This window comes from Ctenopharyngodon idella, chromosome 17 (assembly GCF_019924925.1).
Source record: "Ctenopharyngodon idella isolate HZGC_01 chromosome 17, HZGC01, whole genome shotgun sequence".
Classification (NCBI taxonomy): domain Eukaryota; kingdom Metazoa; phylum Chordata; class Actinopteri; order Cypriniformes; family Xenocyprididae; genus Ctenopharyngodon; species Ctenopharyngodon idella.
In genome coordinates, this window is record NC_067236.1 from 10,598,115 (window position 1) to 10,621,080 (window position 22,966).

At 36.2% G+C, this 22,966-nt stretch overlaps 1 protein-coding gene across 1 annotated transcript; it reads left to right on the top strand.

Annotated features, from left to right (window-relative positions):
• The first annotated feature begins 422 nt into the window (after positions 1-422).
• Positions 423-21,623, top strand: tecpr2 (tectonin beta-propeller repeat containing 2). The gene is made up of 20 exons (XM_051868441.1): positions 423-588; positions 1,109-1,366; positions 1,460-1,588; positions 1,902-2,033; positions 2,188-2,345; positions 2,458-2,764; positions 2,870-3,002; positions 4,530-4,994; positions 5,086-5,819; positions 6,546-6,729; positions 8,173-8,346; positions 9,774-9,954; positions 11,537-11,678; positions 11,923-12,163; positions 12,286-12,375; positions 12,524-12,757; positions 17,840-17,988; positions 18,791-18,932; positions 19,197-19,346; positions 19,602-21,623. Exons 2-20 carry the CDS (start codon positions 1,148-1,150, stop codon positions 19,751-19,753), a joined length of 4,116 nt encoding a protein of 1,371 aa, XP_051724401.1. The 5' UTR covers positions 423-588; positions 1,109-1,147; the 3' UTR covers positions 19,754-21,623.
• The last annotated feature ends 1,343 nt before the right edge of the window (positions 21,624-22,966 follow it).

Genomic DNA, 22,966 nt, shown 5'->3' on the forward strand with positions numbered 1-22,966 from the left:
TTGATTTAATGTAGGCCTAAATAATTCCAAGAGAGAATAGGATTTGTTTGAAACTTTTATTACACTTCTTCCATTAGGCTAACAAACAGACATTGTCATTGTTAAACACAAGCACAATAAACCTATTAAAATATCCAAAAAGACTTATGAAAAAATAAATTATAACTGTAGCTATACAAGCAAATTATAACATAGGCCTAAATTAAACTGAATCGTTTTGGAATTGTAGCCAAGTAATTTAAAGCGCTAAAGCTTTCAGCTACTTTAAGAATTTTTTTTTTTTTTTTTTTTTTTTTTTTTTAAGCATTTCTTAAAAGTCACAACACTTTGAGCAATTTTCGAAATCTACATTTATTTGTAGACTAAACTTATCACGAGAGTAGAGGAATTTAAGCGATGTGAGTTTCACTTCCGCTGCTGTAGGTGTCGCTGGCGTCACAATTCTGTTTCAACCCAAAACATAACGAAGAAGACACGCGAGCTGTCAACAAGAGCTATCTGTGAAAGCAGCAGAAATGTCAACAGATCGCCCTCATCCAAACTATAAAAACGCTTATGGTTCAGTATTAATGTGAGCTTTTCCCGGTGGTAAGTTTTATAGAAACTGAAAAATTCACGTAGTTTACTGCATAGAGTACGCTAACTAGAAAACCTTCCCACGTTGTACAGCTAATTGTAAACGACTGTTTTTTTGTGTGTTATTAGTCTTTGATATTTATTCAAACTAGTGTATAGGCCACAAATGAAACAGTTGGACGCCTACTGTTCTGCATGACCGTGTTTAACGCGATGAACCCTCAATAATGTTGTAAAATAGAAATAGATGCTCTCTTGTGTTGTGTATTTGAGGCGTGGTTAAAGTGGTTAATATTGGCTTGTGGGTGTGCTCACTATTTAGTTCACTATACAGATGTTTGGATGCGTTTAATACTTACTGCACCAGTCACGTGTTGTGTTAGATCAATGACTAGCTGTGTTTCTGATTGTCCACGTGATTGAAATAAACAATAAATGTATAAAGCTACACTATAACTTCTTTATTATCATCAGCAAGGCATAAACTTTTTTATAATCTTGTACTTGGAAATGTCTGGACTTTTTTGCTCAGATTTCAGCAGCAGTGGGAGCACAGATCCACAGGGTGATCATGGCCAACCATCCAGCACCGCTGCCCTTGAGGGAGTTCTGCCCACTCTACTACCTTCTCAATGCCATCCCTGCTAAAATCCAGAAAGGTTTCCGTTCAGTACTGGTCTACCTGACCGCACTGGACAGCAACAATGATTATATAGCCATTGGCAGCAGCATCGGCATGCTGTACCTTTACTGCAGGAGAGTGAGCCAGATGAACAAATACAATTTAGAGGTAGGTCCACTTAGTGCTTCCTCTCTTTTCTGCAGCACTCACTGTTGGTCTGGTCTGGTTAGGGACTGTTTTCTGTATATTATGTTTTAATAGGGTAAATGTGAGGCCATTACTGCAGTGAAATTGCTGAGTTGTTTTGACGATCTTGTGGCTGTTGGAACGGCATCAGGCCGGGTTGCTTTCTTTCAGCTTGTGTCACCATTGCCTGGCAGAAATAAACAGGTACAAATTCATCTCTAATTACAGCTTTCAATCAGCAAGGATTTCATTTAAATTAGTGGTTACCTTTAATATTTTCACAATAATTTATACTTAATTGGAATAACAAAGATTGACTATATAATATAGCATTTTTACTTTCCGCATTATATGTAATATTTATAATATTATTACATATTATTACAAAATAACATTATTTTAGGTCTGTTTAAAGTAGCTGTTTTTTGTCCCTACTACAAGTAAAAAGCATAAAGATTGATGAATGAATCTTAGTAAATGCGCCATAGTGTCACATCTTTTTGTCATCTTGTTGCAGCTGAGAAGGTTTGATGTGGTGGGCTTGCACAAAAGTACAATTACTGCATTAGCCTGGAGTGCTAATGGCATGAAGCTCTTTTCTGGTGATGATAAAGGGAAGGTGGTCTACTCTGCTGTGGACTTGGACCAAGTAAGCTTTTAATATGTAGTCAATTGAGTCAATTTTAGATATTTGCAGTTTAATGGACAATATAGTTATAAAGAAATCTTTACTTGCCTGTCTAAATTCTATTTGTTTTACTGTCTAATAGCTGGATTTGTGTATGTGCGCATTGGTCTTTTAGGGAGTGTGTAATCCTGTGGTTCTCTTCGAAGAGCCTTCAGCAATAGTTCAGTTGGAATATAGTCAGAAAGTACTTCTGGTTTCATCCTATCAGCGCTCTATGCTCTTCTACACGCAAGAGCAGTCGCATCAGCAGCTGGGCACTAAACCACGTAAAAGGTATGACATCCTCAATCCATCTTCACCTGAAAGTGCTCTATCATTATCAGGGTTGCACCACCACTCTGAGTTTATGTTCAGTTCTTAATATCTGGCTTTTTTTTTTTTACAGCAATGGCAAGTTTGGTGCTTGCTTCCAGCCAGCTCTTTGCAAGCAGAGTGATCTTGTGGTTTACGCAGCCAGGCCAGGGTTGCGTCTCTGGAGGACGGATGTGCGAGGACGTGTTGGGGAGACCCATGTCCTAAAGCCCCTTTTTAATCAGGATGTACCTCAGTTTGAGCTGTTCCCACGTTCAGGCTCCACCGGTGGCTACAGACCTTCAGAAAGACAGTTGGGAATGGTCAGCTGCTTCCTGAAGGAGGGCTGGGTCCTCAGCTGGAACGAATATAGTGTTTATGTTGTTGACTGTACCAATCAGGTATAAACGCACACTTCAGATTTAAATTATATCCATAATTGAAATGTTGCCTATGCAAACATAATTTGTACTGTTGTTTTTCACTTATTTCATTTGTTAATTAAGGTCATCATTGGAGGATTGGAAAGCAGTGGAGATATAGTGTCTGTGTCATGCACTGAGAATGAAATCTTCATTCTGAAAGGAGATCGGGACATTTTGCGGATCTCAAATTGCCCTGAGGGATTGGTTTCTAACTGTGAGTTGCAGTACTGATGCCATAATGGCAGTTTTAGTCATGCACTTTGCTCCATCAGCAGTACCCAGATATTAAGGGATAGGAAAAAGCCTCTTTTGCCCTTGGCACTCTGATAATTGGATTGTTTTTCATCCATCATAGAGTTGACTGGTATGAATAGTAGCTTCATGAGTTGTGGTTGTTGTGTGTAACAAAAAGACGATATTTAAGTTTGGTAACACTTTATTTTACAGTGTCATTGTTACACATCTTACATGTAGTTAGTTACTGTAGTAATAACTAGAAATTATGCAAAATTACATGCAATTAACCCTAAACCAAACCCTAAATCTATAGTAAGTAGAAGTACATGCATGTAATTATTATTACTCAGTACTTAAATGTATAATTACACTATAATACTGACACCTTCAAATAAAGTGTAACCTTAAGTTCTTGGCAGATACACCACCATTTAAAATTTGGGGGTCAGTAATTTTTTATGTTTTTGAAACTCTCTAATGTTAACCAAGATTGCATTTATTTGATCAGAATTACAGTAAAAACAGTACTATTGTGAAATATTGTTACAATTTGAAATAACTGTTTTCTATTTGCCATAGAAAAATTATGCCATTTCTCTCTCTTTGTATTAAGTATATCAGGTGTATTTAGTAGTGAGTTCCTTTAAAGGGATAGTTCACCCAAAAATGAACATTCTGTCATCATTTACTCACCCTCAAGTTGTTCCAAGCCTGTATGAATTTCTTTCTTCTGATGAACACAAAAGAAGATATTTTGAAGAATGTTGGTAACCCACATTCTTCAAAATATCATCTTTTGGTGAGTAAATGATGACAAAAGTTTTATTTTTTGGGTGAACTTTAAGTTTCCACAGGTGTCCTATAGCCACATTTCCACTTAAATTACCCGGAACAATTTGTCCCAGGAATGTTTTTCCCCATAGCTGTTGCTGTGTGCGTTTCCATCGCAGTCTAAAGTACCGTGAAGATTAATCCGGTGACGTAGGACTGTGCGCAACTTTCCAGTTCCCGCTGGATTTCATCCTCCGCATATAAGCTTGATAAAGCCTGAACCTAATAGTCAGTCCATCTGTCGTAGTTTTTAAACTCCATTGTTGATTCGAATAGCAAACAACTCTTACTGCACGCACTGCAACAGACTTTTAAAAATGGTGGTCGAAATAAAATGCTGCGTGGAGTCAACCAATCAAAATGCTGCGTGAACTCAACCAATCAACATGTTCAGTGCCACCCCCGAAAAGTACTACCTTGCGAGCAGGGACTTTCTGAGGGGGAATTTTTACTCAGAATAGACCCTGGTCCCTGTGGTCGAAACCCACCAAGTAGTCCCTATTTCCTGGGGAAAGTTCCTGCGGGGGAAATGCAGCTTATGAAAATGTTACAATAAGTTTGACAAACAGAATGTGTTAAACTTGGTTTTTTTTTGTTTTGTTTTTTAAGCATTGTCCGTAATGCTTTTGGGGCCACTCTATCTTACATATCTTTGCGCTTTTTCTCCTCTCAGTATTAGACCAATCCTACCGTTTTACATCTCCTCTTTCCACACCCACCATTTTGCTGCCTCCTAATGGTGCCGTGGAAACCGCTCAGCCAATAAGGACCATGCCCATCATTACAGAGCCCCAGACTCAAGCTAGTCCCAGCTCAGAGGATGTACATGATGGGGTTGAGGAGTCAGAGGAGGTGCAGGAGGAGCAGCATCTTGAGTTATTCAGTCATGCGGTCGAGGCTCTGGAGGTGGCAGAGGACTTGGAGCAGCAGCGGGCCAGTTTGGGTACAGTGGAGTCCCGCAGCCGCAGCAGCTCCATCACCTCATGGGAGAGCGCACAGGGCATGTTCACCACCACAGAGGCTTCCACCTCAGAGCTCTCCTCCAGCAGATACAGCGCCATCACTCAAGAAGACTTCCAACAGGAGCTGGTGGTCAAGGCCATCAAGCTGAAGAAGAAAGGCAAGAGGAGACGACAAGGTAAGAGGATTAGTATCACATGATGTGATGTGATGTGATGTATGAATTTGTTTATATTCCATCTACTCCATATATTCTTATATAACTGTAGATAGTGGGAATCGTGTCAACGAGCGCAACAGCTGGTCTGAGAGCATTTTCAGCCAGGACGGTGCAGGCAGTGACGTTCTAAACACACCCATGAGTGAGCCTCCTTCTGACCACACCAGCATCCTGTTCAGCAGCCTCGACCTGCACAGCACCGGCTCACCCGACCAAGACGGTTCCGTATGTGGAGAATCCCACAGTTCCAATGCCTTCCCCATTCAGAGCCCATCAGAATGTTTACAGAGTCAAGAGACTTGTCAGGATCCAGTTACCCAAACAGCAGAGACTTTGCCGCCTTGCCCTACATCACTGTCACTAAAAGACACGGAGTGTCAGGTGTGCAGTGAAAATGTGTTTGCAGAAAACAACCAAACTGCAGCTACTCCTGACGTGGACATGCTGCTGGAATGTACCTTCTCGTATATGCAGGCATCTGATGAGCAGGACATCATGAAGGAATATGTGAAGGAAGGCAAAGACACCGTGGAGGATTCAGAACAACAGTTTAAAAATAGTTTATATGGGGACTTTAATTTGGACTTATCTTATGATCCCATTAGACCACTGGGTTACTCCCCAGAACCTGAGCCAACGCCATCTAGTGACGAGGAGGACATCTATGCACATGGAATGCCATCCAGTGCTAGTCTGGGGGACGGACTAAACGCTCTGAGTCTGCAGAGCTCATCTGCTAAGCAGAAAGAGGATGAAGAGATGCAGCTCCTCAAAGCTGACCAGGTTATAGAGCTAACCAACTAATAGATCTGTTTCATATCAGAAGACAGTTACTTATTTAATTTATATAACTGTGTAATAAACACTACCGTTCAAAAGTTTGGGGTTGGTAAGATTTTACTTTTTTTTTTTTTAAAGAAGTCTCTTATGCTCACCAAGACTGCATTTATGTGATCAAAAACATAGTAATAACAGTAATACTATTAGTTTAAAGTACAATTTAAAGTAAAGTTTTATTTTATTATATATTTTAAAATTTAATTTATTCCTGTGATGGAAAGCTGAATTTTCAGCAGCCATTACTCCAGTCTTCAGTGTCACATGATCCTTTAGAAATCTTATACATTGATTTGGTGCTCAATAAAACATTTATTATTATTATCTATGTTGAAAACAGTTGTGCTACTTAATGTTTTTGTGGAAACTGTGATCATTTTTTTCAGGATTTTTGTTGATGAGTACAAGGTTCAAAAGAACAGCATTCATTTGAAATGGAAATCTTTTGTAACATTAAATGTCTGCTGTCACTTTTGATCAGTTGAATACATCCTTGCTGAATAAAAGTATTAATTTCATAAAAGTATTTTAAAAAATCTTTCTGATCCCAAACTTTTGAATAGTAATGTAATTTTTTGTTGTTGTGAGAATCACCATATCAAATTAAACTGATGTCATGTATTCTGTTATCTATTTTAATCTCTTTCTGTATGTATTTCACTTTGTTTGAAGTTGGCTGAAAGTTGGATGGGCTACAGTGGGCCTAGCTGTGGCATCCTCAGTCTAGTAGTGACGGACAGGTTTATCTGGTGTCTAGACTTCAAAGGAGGCCTTTTCTGTAGTGGTCTTCCTAACGGTGGCTTGAGCTGGCAGAAGTTTGAGGAAAATGTCCATCAGGTGGCTCTGTCCCCTTCAGGTAAGGGACATAGATTCGGTTTGTTATTAAAGGGATAGTTCACCCAAAAATGAAAATTCTGTCATCATTTACTCACCCCTTAAGTTGTTCCAAACCTGTATGAATTTCTTTCTTCTGCTTTTGAAGAATGTCAATTGATGGGCCTGATTGACTTCCATATTATTTTTTCCCCCATACTATAGAAGTCAATGGGGCTCATCAACTATTTGTTTACCCATATTCTTCCAAATATCTTCTTTTGTGTTCAGCAGAAGAAAGAAACTCATACAGGTTTGGAACAACTTGAGGGTGAGTAAATGATGACAGAATTTTCATTTTTGGGTGAACTATTCCTTTAAATAAGCATACACCTGTTTAAGCAAATATTAGTTGATGGTGTTCTGCACTAAGCCTAGTCCTGGAAAAAATAATTTTAATCCAGCATTGCTCTTAATCATAAATGCACACTACCATTCAAAGATTTAGGGTCAGTAAGATTTGTTTGAAAGGAATTTATACAGCAAGGATGCATTCATTGATCAAAAGTGACCATAATGTATAATGTTACAAAATATTTCAAATATTCTGTTCTTTTGAACTTTCTACTCTTCAAAGAATCGTGAAAAAATGTATCACTTTTTTCCACAAAACTATTAAGCAGCACAATTGTTTTCAATATTGTTAAAAATCAGAAAGGTTTCAGAAAGGCAACAAATCAGCATATTACACTAGCAAAGGTTGTCGCCCTACAAGTGCAGTCTGTCAATCATAAAGCGATGTGTTAAGCAACACTTACAACAGTTAGCATTATACAGTGTTTTCATTTGTAAAATTTCTTTAAAAACAAGAATGACAGCTCTCTACTCTTTACAATTGCCTGTTACTGCATGTTACATGTTATATTTTGTTACTTGGTCTATTTTTACAGTACAAAAATTATTCCTAAGCTGTTCCCTTTAGTACAGTAATGAAATTCAGCTACATCTAATTGTTTTGATTAGTATTTTTTTAGATTTAGAATATATTTCAGTGTGGTATTACTGTAGAAATGTAGCAAATTGCTGTCATATTCAGTTTTGTATTATGTTAGGTTTTGAATTTAAGTATAACAATTTTGAAAAGAGTTTGTAAGCATGTGCAAGTTGGCCTGTAGGTACACAGAGTTTTGGTGGCTATTATGAGAAAACCATTCATGACATGTAAAGACATAGTCATTGAATGCCAAGGCAATAAGTAATCCACAGTTTAGCCCATATAGACACTGCTGCTCACTGTGTAAAGAGTTTTGAAAAAGTGATTTAAGTATTGAGAACTGTAAGATTTGTTGGTAGCAAACTTGTTAAAATAAAATCATTTTTTATATATAATTCTAGTTCAACCTATTTTCAAAAGCTAGTACTTTTTATTTTATAAAAAAAAAAAAAAAGTACAGTTTTGGTCTGATCTGGCTGATGTGTTTTTTAGGCTCATTGCTGTGGAAGGTGGAGCAGAAGACCATGACTGCTTATGCTTGCGGGAAAGTCACCATCAAGGGAAAGAGACACTGGTACAAAGCCCTGGATGACACAGCATTTGTGGCACTTAGTGATGACACAGCCTGGATCATTCGCACTAATGGAGACCTGTACCTACAGACAGGTGTGAGAGAATAATAGACACTCGCAATAACCTCACATTACAATAACATATTTTGCTTAATAACTCTGAAAAGCTTGTAATTGAGTAATCTGTATCGACCTTTTAATTCATACTACTTATATAAAAATTACTCACTGTTGCTGTCGCCAAACAGAATTGCAAAAATGACCACTGGTTAGATAAACAGATAGCCCCATTCCGGACTCATTAATTAAAGCAGGTGGGATGCTCAATTAAACAGAGCAATGTTTTGATAGCTCCACAGAGCCAGTGTGTACACTTCCTGGGGAAATTAACCAGCAAGTGTCTTAGGCCCTGTTTACACCTGGTATTAAGATGCTTTTTGGTCGACCGGATCACAAGTAGATGACACTTGTCTACTTTCAACCACTTCCAGAGGTAGTCAAAAAAGCATTCGAATGGATTGGTTTCATAGTGTTCGAACAGCCACAAAAGACTGTCTACTGACCTAATGCATAAACATTATGAAAAATGCACTAGCCAGATGGAATTTAAACCGGTGTAAACGGGTATGTTCCCTCATCGTCTTCTGATCCGATCAACCAGAACACATCTTAATACCAGGTGTAAACAGGGCCTTATAGTCTCTGTATATTCAGCTGGAATAGAAGAAAGTATTTTAACTTCAAAGAAATTACACACATCACCACAGAGAACCAAAGACAAACATCTGCTACCTGTTATTTCACTGTTTGACCACTAGAGAGTGCTGTATGTTCTTGAAAAATAACTTGTTTGGGACATTTCACCCAAAAATAAAACATCTGTCATTATTTACTCACCTTCATGTTGTTCCAAACTCATGTGACTTTAATTCTTTCATGAAACACAAAAAGTGAAATACACTAGTCATGTTTTATTATGCACTTAGTTCCCATGTGGACTTAGTACTTAAAGGATTAAAAAAGAAAAGGATAAATAAAACCATCATAAAAGTGCTCCATATGACTTTGTGTGTGAAAAAGATTGAATTAACTGACAAAAATCTGATTCATACAAGAGTTTAATTAAATGGAAATTAGCAAACACAATTTCTGTGTGTGTTTTACAAAAAAATGACAGTTGACAAAAACAATGGTCAAATCACATATGGTATTTTTGCAATGTTATTCTAGGTGTTTCCTGTCAGATGGTTTGTTCTAAAGGAATGTAACTTTGGGCTGGGCTCTGCTTTAGGATTATGTAATAAAGAAGAGCATAATCAACTAGATCAACTAGCCTTGTCATTCCTTTATGATCCTTACCAGTCCAGTAGCTACAGTACTGTGTACATATTACTGTAAACACACTAGTAGCAGTTTCTGGTTTCATTGGAAATTTTAATATTTCAAATGAAATTAAATATTTAATTTTAATAAAATATGGCTAAAAAAGCTAGAATTCTACTGTTGCTGTGTCTGTTTCAGGGCTGAGTGTGGACAGGCCATGTGCGCGGTCAGTGAAGGTGGACTGTCCCTGCCCCATGGCGCAGATGGCAGCACGGGGCAGTGTGGTGTGGGCACTGAGCGAGCAGAGGGGCGTGTTTTACAGAGAGGGTCTCAGCAGCTACTGTGCGGAGGGGGAACACTGGAAGTATGACACCATCAGGTATGTTTGTCAGCGTGGTTTTCTCTTAGAAGATAGCAAATTTACTATAGTGAACAGATGAAGCATTGGTTCTCGACTGGTTTTACTTCAGCACCAAGTTGCCTCCTAATGCAGTATCAAAGTTGTATCCACCTTATTTTGCAACACGGCAGTAAGCTTTTTTGTGTGAACGAGCCGTAAATAACTAGAACAATAACAAAGTGCAGTAAAAGGTAAAACTGTGCGCTACAAATGTTTGTTAAGATTACAATAATAAAAGTTTATATTTAAAGTATATGTAAAGTATTTATGTAAAATATATGTATAGTTTGATTACTTTTTTCAATAGGTTAGGCAGATATGTATGTTATACACCTGTGGTCCTGTGAGGCACAACATTTCGTTTTCCTTTGTATATCTCCAAACATATAGCGGAATGACAATATAGTTCACTTGACTTGTTTTTGTACAGCTGAAATTACTGAAAGTGGATGACACTGAAAGCCTCGCACATTCAAGTTACAAATGGCCAAACTCACTCTTACATTAAAAAATTAAGTGGACAGCGTATTGAATAAGTAAACAAAAATGTCCTTTAATAACATTGCAATTTAGGTTTTTTATATTTCATAATTGAAAAGAAATTTAATAATATTACTTCAAAAGGATTTTTTAAAAATTCAACAGGCTTGTTTTAATGTATATCTGACACATTTGATTCATTTAATTGGTTCATATTTCCTTTAACCTTGCATAGTTTTGTTCATGGTTTTTAAAGAGGACATTTTGACCTTCCCTTCCCTTTGGATGTGCCAAAACTTTCTTCAGTTAAGTCAAAACTGAATTGCATTTGGAAACAAAGATGAAATTCTCAAGGTGAATGCATATGAGTCATTGCCTTGACTCAAGGGGTGGGGAGAAAAAAAAAAAAAAAAAAAAACACTACCAAGAAGCTTGGTGTGATTTTGGAGTCAGACACTAGTTTCAGTAGTCATGTCTAAACCATAACTAAATAAGTATACTACTATTATCACAAAAATAATGCAAGAATTAGTCTCGTAGCTGGAACCAGCTTCCAGAAGAGATCAGATGTGCTCCAACAGTAGCCACATTCAAATCCAGACTCAAAAACATTTGTTTAGCTGTGCATTTACTGAATGAGCACTGAGCTACTGTATGTCCGACTGATTGCACTTTATCTCATCTATGTGTCATCTTTTTATTCTTTTAAACTGTTTTAAAACATTTTAAATCAATTTTAATCAATGTCCTATTCTTATTCTTTTTATTTGTCATTCTTATTTCCTATGCACTTGTTGTGATTATTTTGATTCTTTTTTTAAATCCTGTTTGTTTATAAATAAACTTGCCTTTAAACATTCATAAGCCTATTTATTTTGTTATCATTACTATGCACTATTATATGCTTTTTACTATTTGCATATACAGTAGCATTTTTCCCTATCAGAATGGACCTGCAACCCATTTTTTTGGGTGGGTCGAAACCCTGTCATAAAACACTGCAAGCAAGATCTGACCTTATCCATTTTTTTGCTGTAGAAATGAATTTAAACATTGAGATATTGTATATGCGTGTCCATAGTGAGAGCCAAGGTCTGGAACCCATCTGTATTGCTCTGGGAGAGAATAACACAGTCTGGGCATTGGACACCAGTGGCAGCTTATGGTTCAGAACGGGGGTCACGGCTAAAAAACCCCAGGGTGAAGATGACCACTGGTGGCAGGTACATATATGCACAATATATCCTCTTCTAGAGCTGGTCGGATTTTCTGTCTGCGTGCTGTGCTTTTAACGCCTTTTCTGTAGATGAATCACACATTTTGTGTAAAAATGCTAATTATTCCAAGAGCTTCAATTTATTTTTTTTAAGCCTTAAGATGTTGCTTCCTGCAAGAAATGTATCAAAATAATGGCTTAAACACTACAAATGTGATCTTCTTTTTTTCCCTCATCATCTTTTCATTTAGGTGAGCATCACAGACTATATGGTGTTTGATCAGGGCAGCCTTTTACAGACTTTGATCCAGGCCACACAGACTGTCGCCACAGCAACCAGAGCTCCAGTAGAGAGGGTGGCTGAACGTCTGCGTGTGGCCTTCCTCTCCCAGCACTCCCAGTGCCAGCCTAGCCTCATCAGTGTCAGCACCAGTGGTGTCTGGATTGCTTCTGGACGCAATGACTTCCACGTTGCCAAGGGCAGCCTCATCGGTATGACACAGTGAGCATGTTCTTAGAAGTGAAATACACTCTCCTATTGACTGAGGAGCTTTTGATTGGTACTTGTTTGAAAATGACAGATTTATTTTATGGTGATGTTCACCTTAATGCAGGGACATTTTGGAAGTGTATTGTACCCAGAGGAACTGCCTCTGCCACGAAATGGGCCTTTGTGTTCTCCTCTGCTGTTCCAGCCAAAGAGGGTATGTAGAAATCCTGTCTTCTTTGCATTCTCACCCCTGTAGTATTTGTTGTCTGGCAGGAAGCAATGTAATAGTATTGTATTTTGGCTGCACAATTAAAATCCTGTATATTCAAGCATGTTTGTTCATCTCGCTGGTGTCTCCATAGGGAGTTTCCTGTGGTTAGGTCAGAGCAGGAAAGATCTGTTCTGTATCTGGGACCAAGATCTCCAGATGCGGCCCTTAACCATACAGTTCCCCCCAGACGTAGAGATGGTGCAGCTCTCTGCCTGTCGTGACGCTCTTTGGGGTTTAGATCACTATGGTCGTGTCCACATCCGTACTTTATCAGCCACTTGCTCTACAGGAATTCACTGGACATTATTGGACCTCAGCCAGCTCGGTGAGATAATTTTCTTTCCATAGACAATAGTTTCAGTCGATCACATGTCAGCTGTACATTTAAACTAAATTTAAACTCTTGTAATGTGAGAACAGCAAGTTCAAAGAAATTGCATGAAGTAAATGCATTATATTTTTATATTTACAGATAAAATATTCTGTTCATGAAGATATTGTCACAATGCAAAAAAAAATTCATGACAATTATGCACTCCTTTTCCAAATTTTTATAACAGTAATGTGTCTGACATTTTTGTTTTTTTGTAACTTCTATTTACATTAGTTCAACAAATATGACCATATTCACCATTTATATAATAAATTAGAAGTTTTTAATAGAAATGAGGATAAGATTATTTGATCAAAATGCAGTAAAAACAGTAATGATGTGAAACAGTATTAAAATAAATAAATTATATTTATTTATATATTTATATATATATATATTTATATTTATTTATAAATAAATTTAAAATAACTGTTTTCTGTTTTAATATATATATATATATATATATATATATATATATATATATATATATATATATATATATATATATATATATATATATATATATTCTGTTTTAATAAATATTTTAAAATTAAAATATAAATGTAAAATTTATTCCTGTGATGGCAAAGCTGAATTACTTCAGTGTCACATGATCCTTCAGAAATTGTTTTTATTTTTGTGGAAACCATGATTATTTCAGTGTTCTGTGGTGAATAGAAACTTCAAAGGAACAATGTTTATTTAAAACAGAAATTTGCAAGTGCAAGGAGATGCGAAAGAGGAATCAATTCGGTAAATGGTGGTCGCGCGCTATCTAAAACACGCTTCTCTGTGTGCGAGGCAGACTGTGCGCACAGATAACAGCGCGTGAGTACCGTATTGGGTTCTCTTTTGCCTCTTGCACTGGAATGGTTTTAAACCACTTGCATGTGTAAATTGGCTAGAGAAAACACGTGCAAATGATAAACTTTCACTCTATGATGGTGAAAATTTGCAATTAATTTGCAAATCACATGCGTGCCGAACTGTGAGGCCGGTTCCGTATGGATAACGGATCAACTACAGTCCATTTAACCACTAGGGGTGACATGTTTAATTTTCACAAAAATAATGTAACAGTCTTAATATTCCTAAATTATCCCTTTTTTATTTCATTTTGGGGTGAAATTTGACCTGAACATATGGTAGGGTAGGCTACAATGGGGCTAAAAGCGTACCGGGGTAAAAGGCGTATTTTACTTGATTCTCCTTTAAACCACTAGATGGCACACAAATTCAGCTCTGCACTTTTCTTAACAACCTCATTTCGTTTGACTATGCACACAGCAACGCAAAGTTAATTCTGCGTTAATTTGTCTAATATTTAATGTTTTTTTGTTTTGTTTTTTAATGTAGATTTATGTAGCATATGAGATTTGATACAATTATTGACTATATTTTGAGACAAAGATCTTGTTAAGGTTTTTCAGTTTTGTTAAAGGTAATTAAAGCAACAGTTTTACAATAACGGAAGAATATGTAAAGTATGGTATTTGGGGTAAAAGGGGCCCCTGTTGTTGGGGCTAAAGGCACAATTATTAACATGATGATAAATAGATGGCTGTCTTTTCCCTTTGTTGACATGACATGGTTAGATTCAGATGGTAAAGATCATATATCATGTTGCAGATAATCACCTTAGAGATAATCACCATATTAATAATGAAACCAATCTAATTAAAAAATATTATATTAATAATATCATATAATATCATATTTATTGTTTTACTGGAAAGCTATATTAATTTATTATGGGATCTCTCAGTGCTTTCAGAATCTTTACTTTTTCAAATAATTTTGTTCCTGTATTTTTAACATATTTCATAACATATTTTCATGACAGTATATTTATTAAACAAAAATAAAATCTCTTATTTATCAAAATAACAGAAAATAATACAAACTTTGCTAAAGTGGTTGTTTTAAACAAGTATTAACTTTGATATTACAAAATAAAAAATAAATTTGTATAAATACTTTGTGTTGTGTGTGGGGTAAAAGGCCCACCTTGCCACCTCATACATTTGTAAGATTTTTAAACAAAACAAACCACTTTTATGATTTATTTTCACACAAAATCTGTTGCTCCATCAATGTTCAGTCAAAACATTTTTTTTTCTGCAAGCAGACACTATGGAAGTAGTGAAAAGCACATTTTTCTTAAAGTGTGTCTTTAGCTCTGTTGTACCCTATAAATTAGATTCACCTGATTTTACCAACAACTAAACAGAATGCTCACAAATGGTCTTAGTAAATTAAGAGAAATACCACAATGTTCTTTTCCGCTTATTTGTATTCCCTCACATATGCATTAGATAGCACTTAGTCCTCCCTATGATGACGTGTTTGACACACGATTTAAATAATTTGCTCAAATGTTGCTGCTCCTCAAGGTCTCAAGTGCTGTTTGCACAGGTCAGGTGTGACGGAATGACGCATGTTGGGCATACCTTGCTGAGGACCCTCTTCTCCTAGTTCTGATTACCATGTCTTCTGGCTGTCCACGTGCTCTGCTGCTGACCTACTTCTGTCAAATTCACGTATAACCAGCCAACTCCCACTGCTGCTGAAGCTTTACTCCTAAACACACTTAGTTTTCGCTTTCACGTCTTAATTTCCATTTCTTGGAATTGAAGAGCCTCTAGCACGTTAAATAGCAAGCCATGGTTTCGTTTATCAGAACGGCCTGTTGCTAAGGGTGGTGTTTATATTTTTAATTCAAGCAGGTGGTTCTTGCATAACACGTTTTGTAATAAAGTCGGTAAGCTAAGGTCATGAGAGGAACAGATCAATCCTTTGGTATTGAATATTGCAGTGATTAGGCTTTAGGAATGCATTAAACACACATTTTAATCAGTGAATTTGGTAACAAGACACAAGTTCACAATGTCAGACTACCAAATGCAATCAATGCAGCGTTTCACTGTGAAATGACAATGCTGCCTGATCTAATCTGATTACATCAGACATATTTTAATTACACGGCTTGCACTTCAGTGTGTTTATTGAGCACAAGTGTGTGTTTTGCATGTGTGTGTGTGTGTGTGTGTGTTTGTGCTATGACAGAATGGAGACACAAATAGGCAGAGCCATGTGATGGAACAGCTGTAGCCCTGTCTGTCTCGGGTTGTTTGCGTGTGTGCGGCAATGTGAAAGATGAGTCTAGGGCTAGTCCTGGATGCACAAGCATTTTTAGATCGGGTACAGACTAGGCACATGATGTTTTCTGTGCTTTTAGACTCGGGCCTATGGATTAAGACTCAGTGAAGGTTATTATTGGAGTTCAGCTGGTCTAATAAATTGTTTTCCAAGATGAAAAACTGGTTCTTCAGATTCTTGGTTAGTCTCATGAACCTTGTCCTGTGGTATTTGTTCTCAATGAGTTGTCTTGTTTCAGGAAAGTTCTTAAAATGCCACAGCAGAAAAAACACTAATGGTTTTGAAAAAAGCCGTCCTGTGAACTGAAGCGTCAGCTTTGCTTTATCTGGTTCTGTCGGTAATGAATCAGCACAGTGTGCAAAGAGCTCTTGTGGCCAAAGGCCACGGGTGTGACAACATGTAAGCAATCTGTTGTTTTCATTCATTGTGCTCATCAGGCACCCATAATGTTTTTTTGTTTTTTGAATTGATTTGGTAGATAAGTGTGGTTCATATTATCTCTAACCCAGTGAAAGAATGTGAAACACCACATCAATAGGAGATAAAGTAGATCTCAAGTTTTTTTGTTTTTCAGTTTTGCATTTGGATGAGTTATATTTACACAGCTACAATTAAAAATGTATTCATCTAATTTTATATATAACAAAATGAACAATTATTTTTCTTAGCTATTCCTTTTTTTTTTTTTTTTTTTTAAACCAGAAAGTGTCTAAACAATTTTATCTTAATTTTGAAAAGTACTGTATTTTATTTATATATATATACATACAGTACACTATCGTTCAAAAGTTTGGGGTTGGTACGATTTTTTTTATAGTTTTGAAAGAAGTCTCTAATGCTCACCAAGACTGCATTTGATTAATAAAAAAAAAACAAAAAAACAAACAAAAAAGTAGTACTTTGAAATATTATTACAATTTAAAATAAAAGTTTCCTATTTTCAGGAACCATTCTAATATGCTGATTTGGTGCTCAAGAAACATTTCTTTTTATTAAATAATGTTGAAAACATTTGTGCTATTTAATATTTTTGTGGAAACCGGGATTTTTTTTTATTTTATTTGAAATGGAATTTTTTGTAATGTTATGTTACAAATGTTTTTACTGTCACTTTTGATCAATATAATGCATTCTTGCTGAATAATTTATAATAACATTAGTGTACATTTTTCATTGTATAGTGCATTTTTGATATCTATTATTCCATAGATATGTAATCATACAGTGAAATGAATACTATCATGGAAAGTGTGACGGACGATATGAGCTGTAGAAGAAAGAGAGAATGTGTGCTGGTGTATCGCAAGTTATATTAAGATTTGCTATCTAAGTCCTCAACACAAAGCCCTCTTTACGTACCATGACGTAAATGCCGTGTCAAGGTTTCCCTATCATATCATAGTGTACAGACAGGACCTCTTTACAGTTCTAGACTCCTCCCACAGTATGGAAAAATGGCCCTGGATGTCCTTGACATACACATTAGTGAAATTGTGCTAGATTTGATGTATGGTTTAGAGCTTAACTCAGGCACACTGCACAAGGTCACAGTCCATTTTGTCAGTCACCCTCAGATGGATTGTGATGGCTGAATATTTCCACTACAGTCAGGCATTTCAGGAATTTATCAACACATGAAACTTGTATTAAAAACTGTTATAATTGCCCATAAGTTACTGGCTTTTCAGAACTTTCGTGTGTAAATCATCCCATGTTGTTTGTGCCACACACATGAATGATCAATCATATAGTTTATTGATAAAAGGTCATACGGGATTAATGGGATGTTCAGTCTCTGTGCCAATCATATTTCACTGGAATATTGTGTTGACATGCGAAATCTCTTTTTTTACTCTGTCTGTTGCTTTCTCACAGGGCACGTGAAGTTTCTCAGTTTGTCTTGTGGCAGTCAGAATGTTTGGGCATGTGATGCTAATGGAATGGTGTATTTTCGGGTTGGAACTCAACCTTTGAACCCCAGCATGATGCTCCCTGCCTGGATCTGCATCGAACCTCCCGAACAGGTAAACAACTATTTGATATGACTGTATTGGCTGCAAAATCCCCCTTTAATGTAGACAAGCTTACATCTAGATTAGATAGTATATTACTTAAATACACTACGGTTCAAAAGGTTTTTTCTAAAGAAATGAAGACTTTTATTAAGCAACGATGCATTTAATTGATCAAAAGTGACAGTAAAGACATTTATAATGTTAAAAAAAGATTTTAATTTCAAATAATTGCTGTTCTTTTTAACTTTCTGTTCATCGGAGGTTCCTGAAAGAAATGGTTTTCACAAAAATATTAAGCAGCAGAACTGTTTTCATCATTGATAGTAAAAAGAAATGTTTCTTGAGCAGCAAATCAGCATATTAGAATGATTTCTGAAGGATCATGTGACACTGAAGACTGGAGTAATGATGCTGAAAATTCAGCTTTGTGTCACAGGAATAAATCACATTTTAAAATATGTTAAAATCAATAATATTTTACAATATTCTATATATGAAACTTCTTTCAAAAACATTAAAGCAACCAACTCCAAACTTTTAAATGTTAGTGACTAATATCAAACTAGTATCCTAATTAATGTGCAAGTAGTGTCAAGTTTAAAAAAAAAAAAAAAAAAAAAAAAAGCTCAAAAAGCACTCAAACTCAAATCTCTAGATCAATACTAAATTTCTTGTTTACAGTAATAATTTTGTTTTTTGATGAACATTTCCTACCATGACCTGTGAGGGATTATTTAGCCTTTGGAATATACCTTGTCATTATTTCCCTGGCCTTATGCAGTTGTTTTATTCTCATGTTCTCTTTGAGCAGCCTGCTGGGCTTCATCTGGTGAAAATTCAGACTAGTCCTAATGACCGCATGCTGTGGGCACTGGACAACAGAGGCAATGTGCACGTGCGCACCGGCATCACTGAGGAGATGCCTGTTGGGACTGCATGGGAGCACATTCCTGGTATGACTTCAAAGACATCCCACCTCTCCCGGAAGTTCCGGGAGTCTCCCACATATTGACAGTGGCTCCCTGGTGCCCGCAAATTATATACAATGTCCTGGAAAGTTTTTGTAGGGTGGGATGTATGCCTTCATTACATAATCTCATTCACTGGTTTTATTATTCTTGTATTGAGACTGTCAGCCTGATTCAGAGTTCAGCGCTCTTTCATAGGAACTTGTTTGACTGGTCATTGGTTCAAGTTTGTTTTTTTCCAAATTGTAGGACTACTGGCAAGTCAACTGGTTCTAAGCATGAGGACCGCTTGGGTTCGCCTTTCTAACGGTGAAGTGGCTCGTCGATACGGCATTACAGAGAAGAACCCTGCTGGAGACTACTGGAAGAAGATCCCAGGACTGGTCAACTGGCTCGCAGGTGAGAGTTCAAAATTGGTTAATGATAAAGGCCTGGTTTCACAGACAGGGCTTAGATTAAGCCAGGATTAGGCCTTAGTTCAATTAGGACATTTAAGAAGCTTTTATAAACATGCCTTAGAAAGAAAAAGAAAAAAAATCCTCAAAAATGCATTTTAGTCTGGGACTAGGCTTAAGCCTTATCTTTGAAACCGGTGGTTACATTAACATCTGCACACGTAAATGATAAAAACTGACCAAGTAGCCTTTTTTGCAGTGACCCCGATGGATGAACTGTGGGCAGTTGCTCCTAATGGTGCTCTCAACCAGCGCCTTACCAAAACTCTGCAAAACAATAGGAACAAAAACCATGGCAACGCGGGTTCGCTGAGTGGAGAGGAGCTGGAGGAAGAGTGGGAGGTGATTTAGATGCCACAAATTGTGTCAATCATCCCAGACTCACTGTTCTGTGAAATTTCTTTCTAGGCACTTTACTCATTTCTTCTTAAAGGAGTAGTTCACCTGAAAAAAATGAGAATTCTGTCATCATTTACTTACCCCTCATGTTGTTCATATGAGTGTTTTATGTTCTGTTGAACCCTACCTTTTTTTAAATACCATGTGCACCTTGTGAACTGAAAATGTTTACCCATTTTGTTTTATTCAGCGTATTATTTATTAAGTTTTAATATCCACATGCACAGTTAGATCCGTTATTTTGTTACTTGTGTTGATTTAAAACGGAGGCTCCATTATACTATTCAAAAGTTTGTGGTCAGTTGTATTTTTGAGAGAAATTAATACTTTTATTCAGGAAGGATGCATTTAATTGATCAAAAGTGATAGTAAAGACTTAAAATGTCACAATTTATTTTTCAAATAATTTGATCTTTCCATTCATGAGAGTATCTTAAAACAAAATGAATTACTGTTTCCACAAACATATTGAGCAGCGCAAACATTTTAAACACTGATAATAATAAGAAATGTTTCTTGAGAAGCAAATCATCATATTAGAATGATTTCTGAAGGACCATGCGACACTGAAGACTGGACTAATGATGCTGAAAATTCAGCTTTGCCTTCACAGGAATAAATTACATTTTAATACATTACAATAAACATTAATGAATAAAAAAAATAAAAAATTAATACATTAAAATAATTTTAAATTGTAATAATATTTCACAGTATTACTGTATTACTGTATTTTGATCAAATAAATGCAGCCATTGTGAGACAAAAACATTAAACAAAAAAATCTTACCAACTTCAAACTTTTGAATGGTAGTGTATCCTAATGCACTTTGCTCACTAGATAGGGAAATATTTAATGTGAAACTGTTTATACTGTGGCTGTGGTCAACTGCTTTAGAAGGATAGATTATGTAAATATCTCTTATTTGACCAAACTCATTTAATTAAACACATCATTATAGATACAGGAAATATATGTCACAATACACTTTAGACTAACAAACAAGAGGGCATTTGGAAGGGCAGGGTGACTTCTTTTTTGAGAAAAGGAACTAGATTTGCATCCGCTTTAGTTGAGGAAGTTAAGGGATTCAGCTCTATCTGTAAATACACTTGTACCTTATTAAATACTTGACAGGAGTAAAATCATGGTAGCATTTGGCACATATCTGTGAGTCGTATAGAGAGCATGGTCTCTGACTTACCGCTGCCTACACTGTAGTGATGTGTTGCAGTTAATTGTGAGGTATTTTAAAAGGACGGTTCGACTTTAAACTCTTAAAACAGATAAACTATTTGAACTTACTACTTGGTTGATAGAATCTATCATAGTCTGTTCTGAAAAAACTGTATATTAATGCTAGACAAGCATTCCTCATATACGTCCATATACAGAACGCATCTTGATGAGTAATCTATCATAGATAACTAAATATTAATTCAGTGCTAGCTCTGATGTTTCATTTTCTCTCCTCTCTCTTTATTGTCTGACTGTGAAGTCTTTATTTTTTAGATTTTGACACCTCAGTAATGCATCATATGCAAAAAGATTGAAATGACCATGCAAGCATTGCTGCAAGTTGTTTTTGCTATTTGTTCGTAATATTTGCCATTGTTTTGGACTATTCTGCCCCACTAGTTTCCGTTCTGCACTTAGACCATATTGTCAGTCATATTAAAGTGATAAATGTGGTACACTGGACATGTAATGCTAAGCCAGTGTGGTTTAAGTGGTGATTCAACTCACATATTAAACTATAATTCTGTGGTCTTTGCTCCATGCTTAGTCATGACAAACTTCCAAATAAAATGTTTACAATAAGTGTCTCTACATGTTTTGGTTTAATCGCAACCTTATCGTATTACAGATATATGTACACTAACAAATGTTTGGATGCGCTTGAATTTACACTATCATTGATTTAGAAGGTTTTTTGAGAAGTTAATACTTTTAAATTGATCAAAAATGACAGTTAAAGGGTTAGTTCACCCAAAAATGAAAATAATGTCATTTATTACTCACCCTCATGTCGTTCCACACCCGTAAGACCTTCGTTCATCTTTGGAACACAAATTAAGATATTTTTGATTAAATCTGATGGCTCAGCGAGGCCTGCATAGACAGCAATGGAACTTCCTTTCTCAAGATCCATAAAGGGACTAAAAACATATTTAAATCAGTTCATGTGAGTACAGTGGTTCTACCTTAATATTATAAAGCAACGAGAATATTTTTTGTGTGCCAAAAAAACAAAATAACGACTTTTTAACAATATCTAGTGATTGCTGATTTCAAAACACTGCTTCGGAGCGTTATGAATCTTTTGAGTCGAATCAGTGATTCGGATCGCGTATCAAACCGCCAAACTGCTGAAATCATGTGACTTTGGCGCTCCGAACCACTGATTTGATTCGTAAAGCTTCGAAGCTTCATGAAGCAGTGTTTTGAAATCGGCCATCACTAGATATTGTTATAAAATTATTTGGGGGGTTTTTGCCGCACAAAAAAAATATTCTTGTCGCTTTATAATATTAAGGTAGAACCACTGTACTCACATGAACTGATTTAAATATGTTTTTAGTCCCTTTATGGATCTTGAGAGAGGAAGTACCATTGCTGTCTATACAAGCCTCACTGAGCCATCGGATTTAATCAAAAATATCTTAATTTGTGTTCCTAAGATGAACGAAGGTCTTAGGGGTGGAGAACGACATGAGGGTGAGTAATAAATGACATTATTTTAATTTTTGGGTAAACTAACCCTGTAAGACATATAAATGCTGTTTTTTTATGCTTTATTCACCAAAGAATCATGAAATAAATGGTTTTCATAAAAATAGTAAGCAGCACAACTGTTTTCAACACTGATAATTAGAAATCAGCAGTGTTGGGGGTAATCCATTACAAGTAACTTGACTTATGTAATCAGATTACTTTTTCAAGTAACTAGTAAAGTAACACATTACTTTTCAATTTACAAAAAAAAAAATCTAAGTTACTTTTTCAAATAAGTAACGCAAGTTACTTTTTTACATTTATTGACTGACACCTCTCCTGTCCTCATGTTCAGAGAAATAAAGTGCAGAGGTGTCATGTGCGTGGTGTAAACATGATTGTTATTGTAGTTCTAGACTAAATGTGAGTAGGCATTTACTCATCTCACT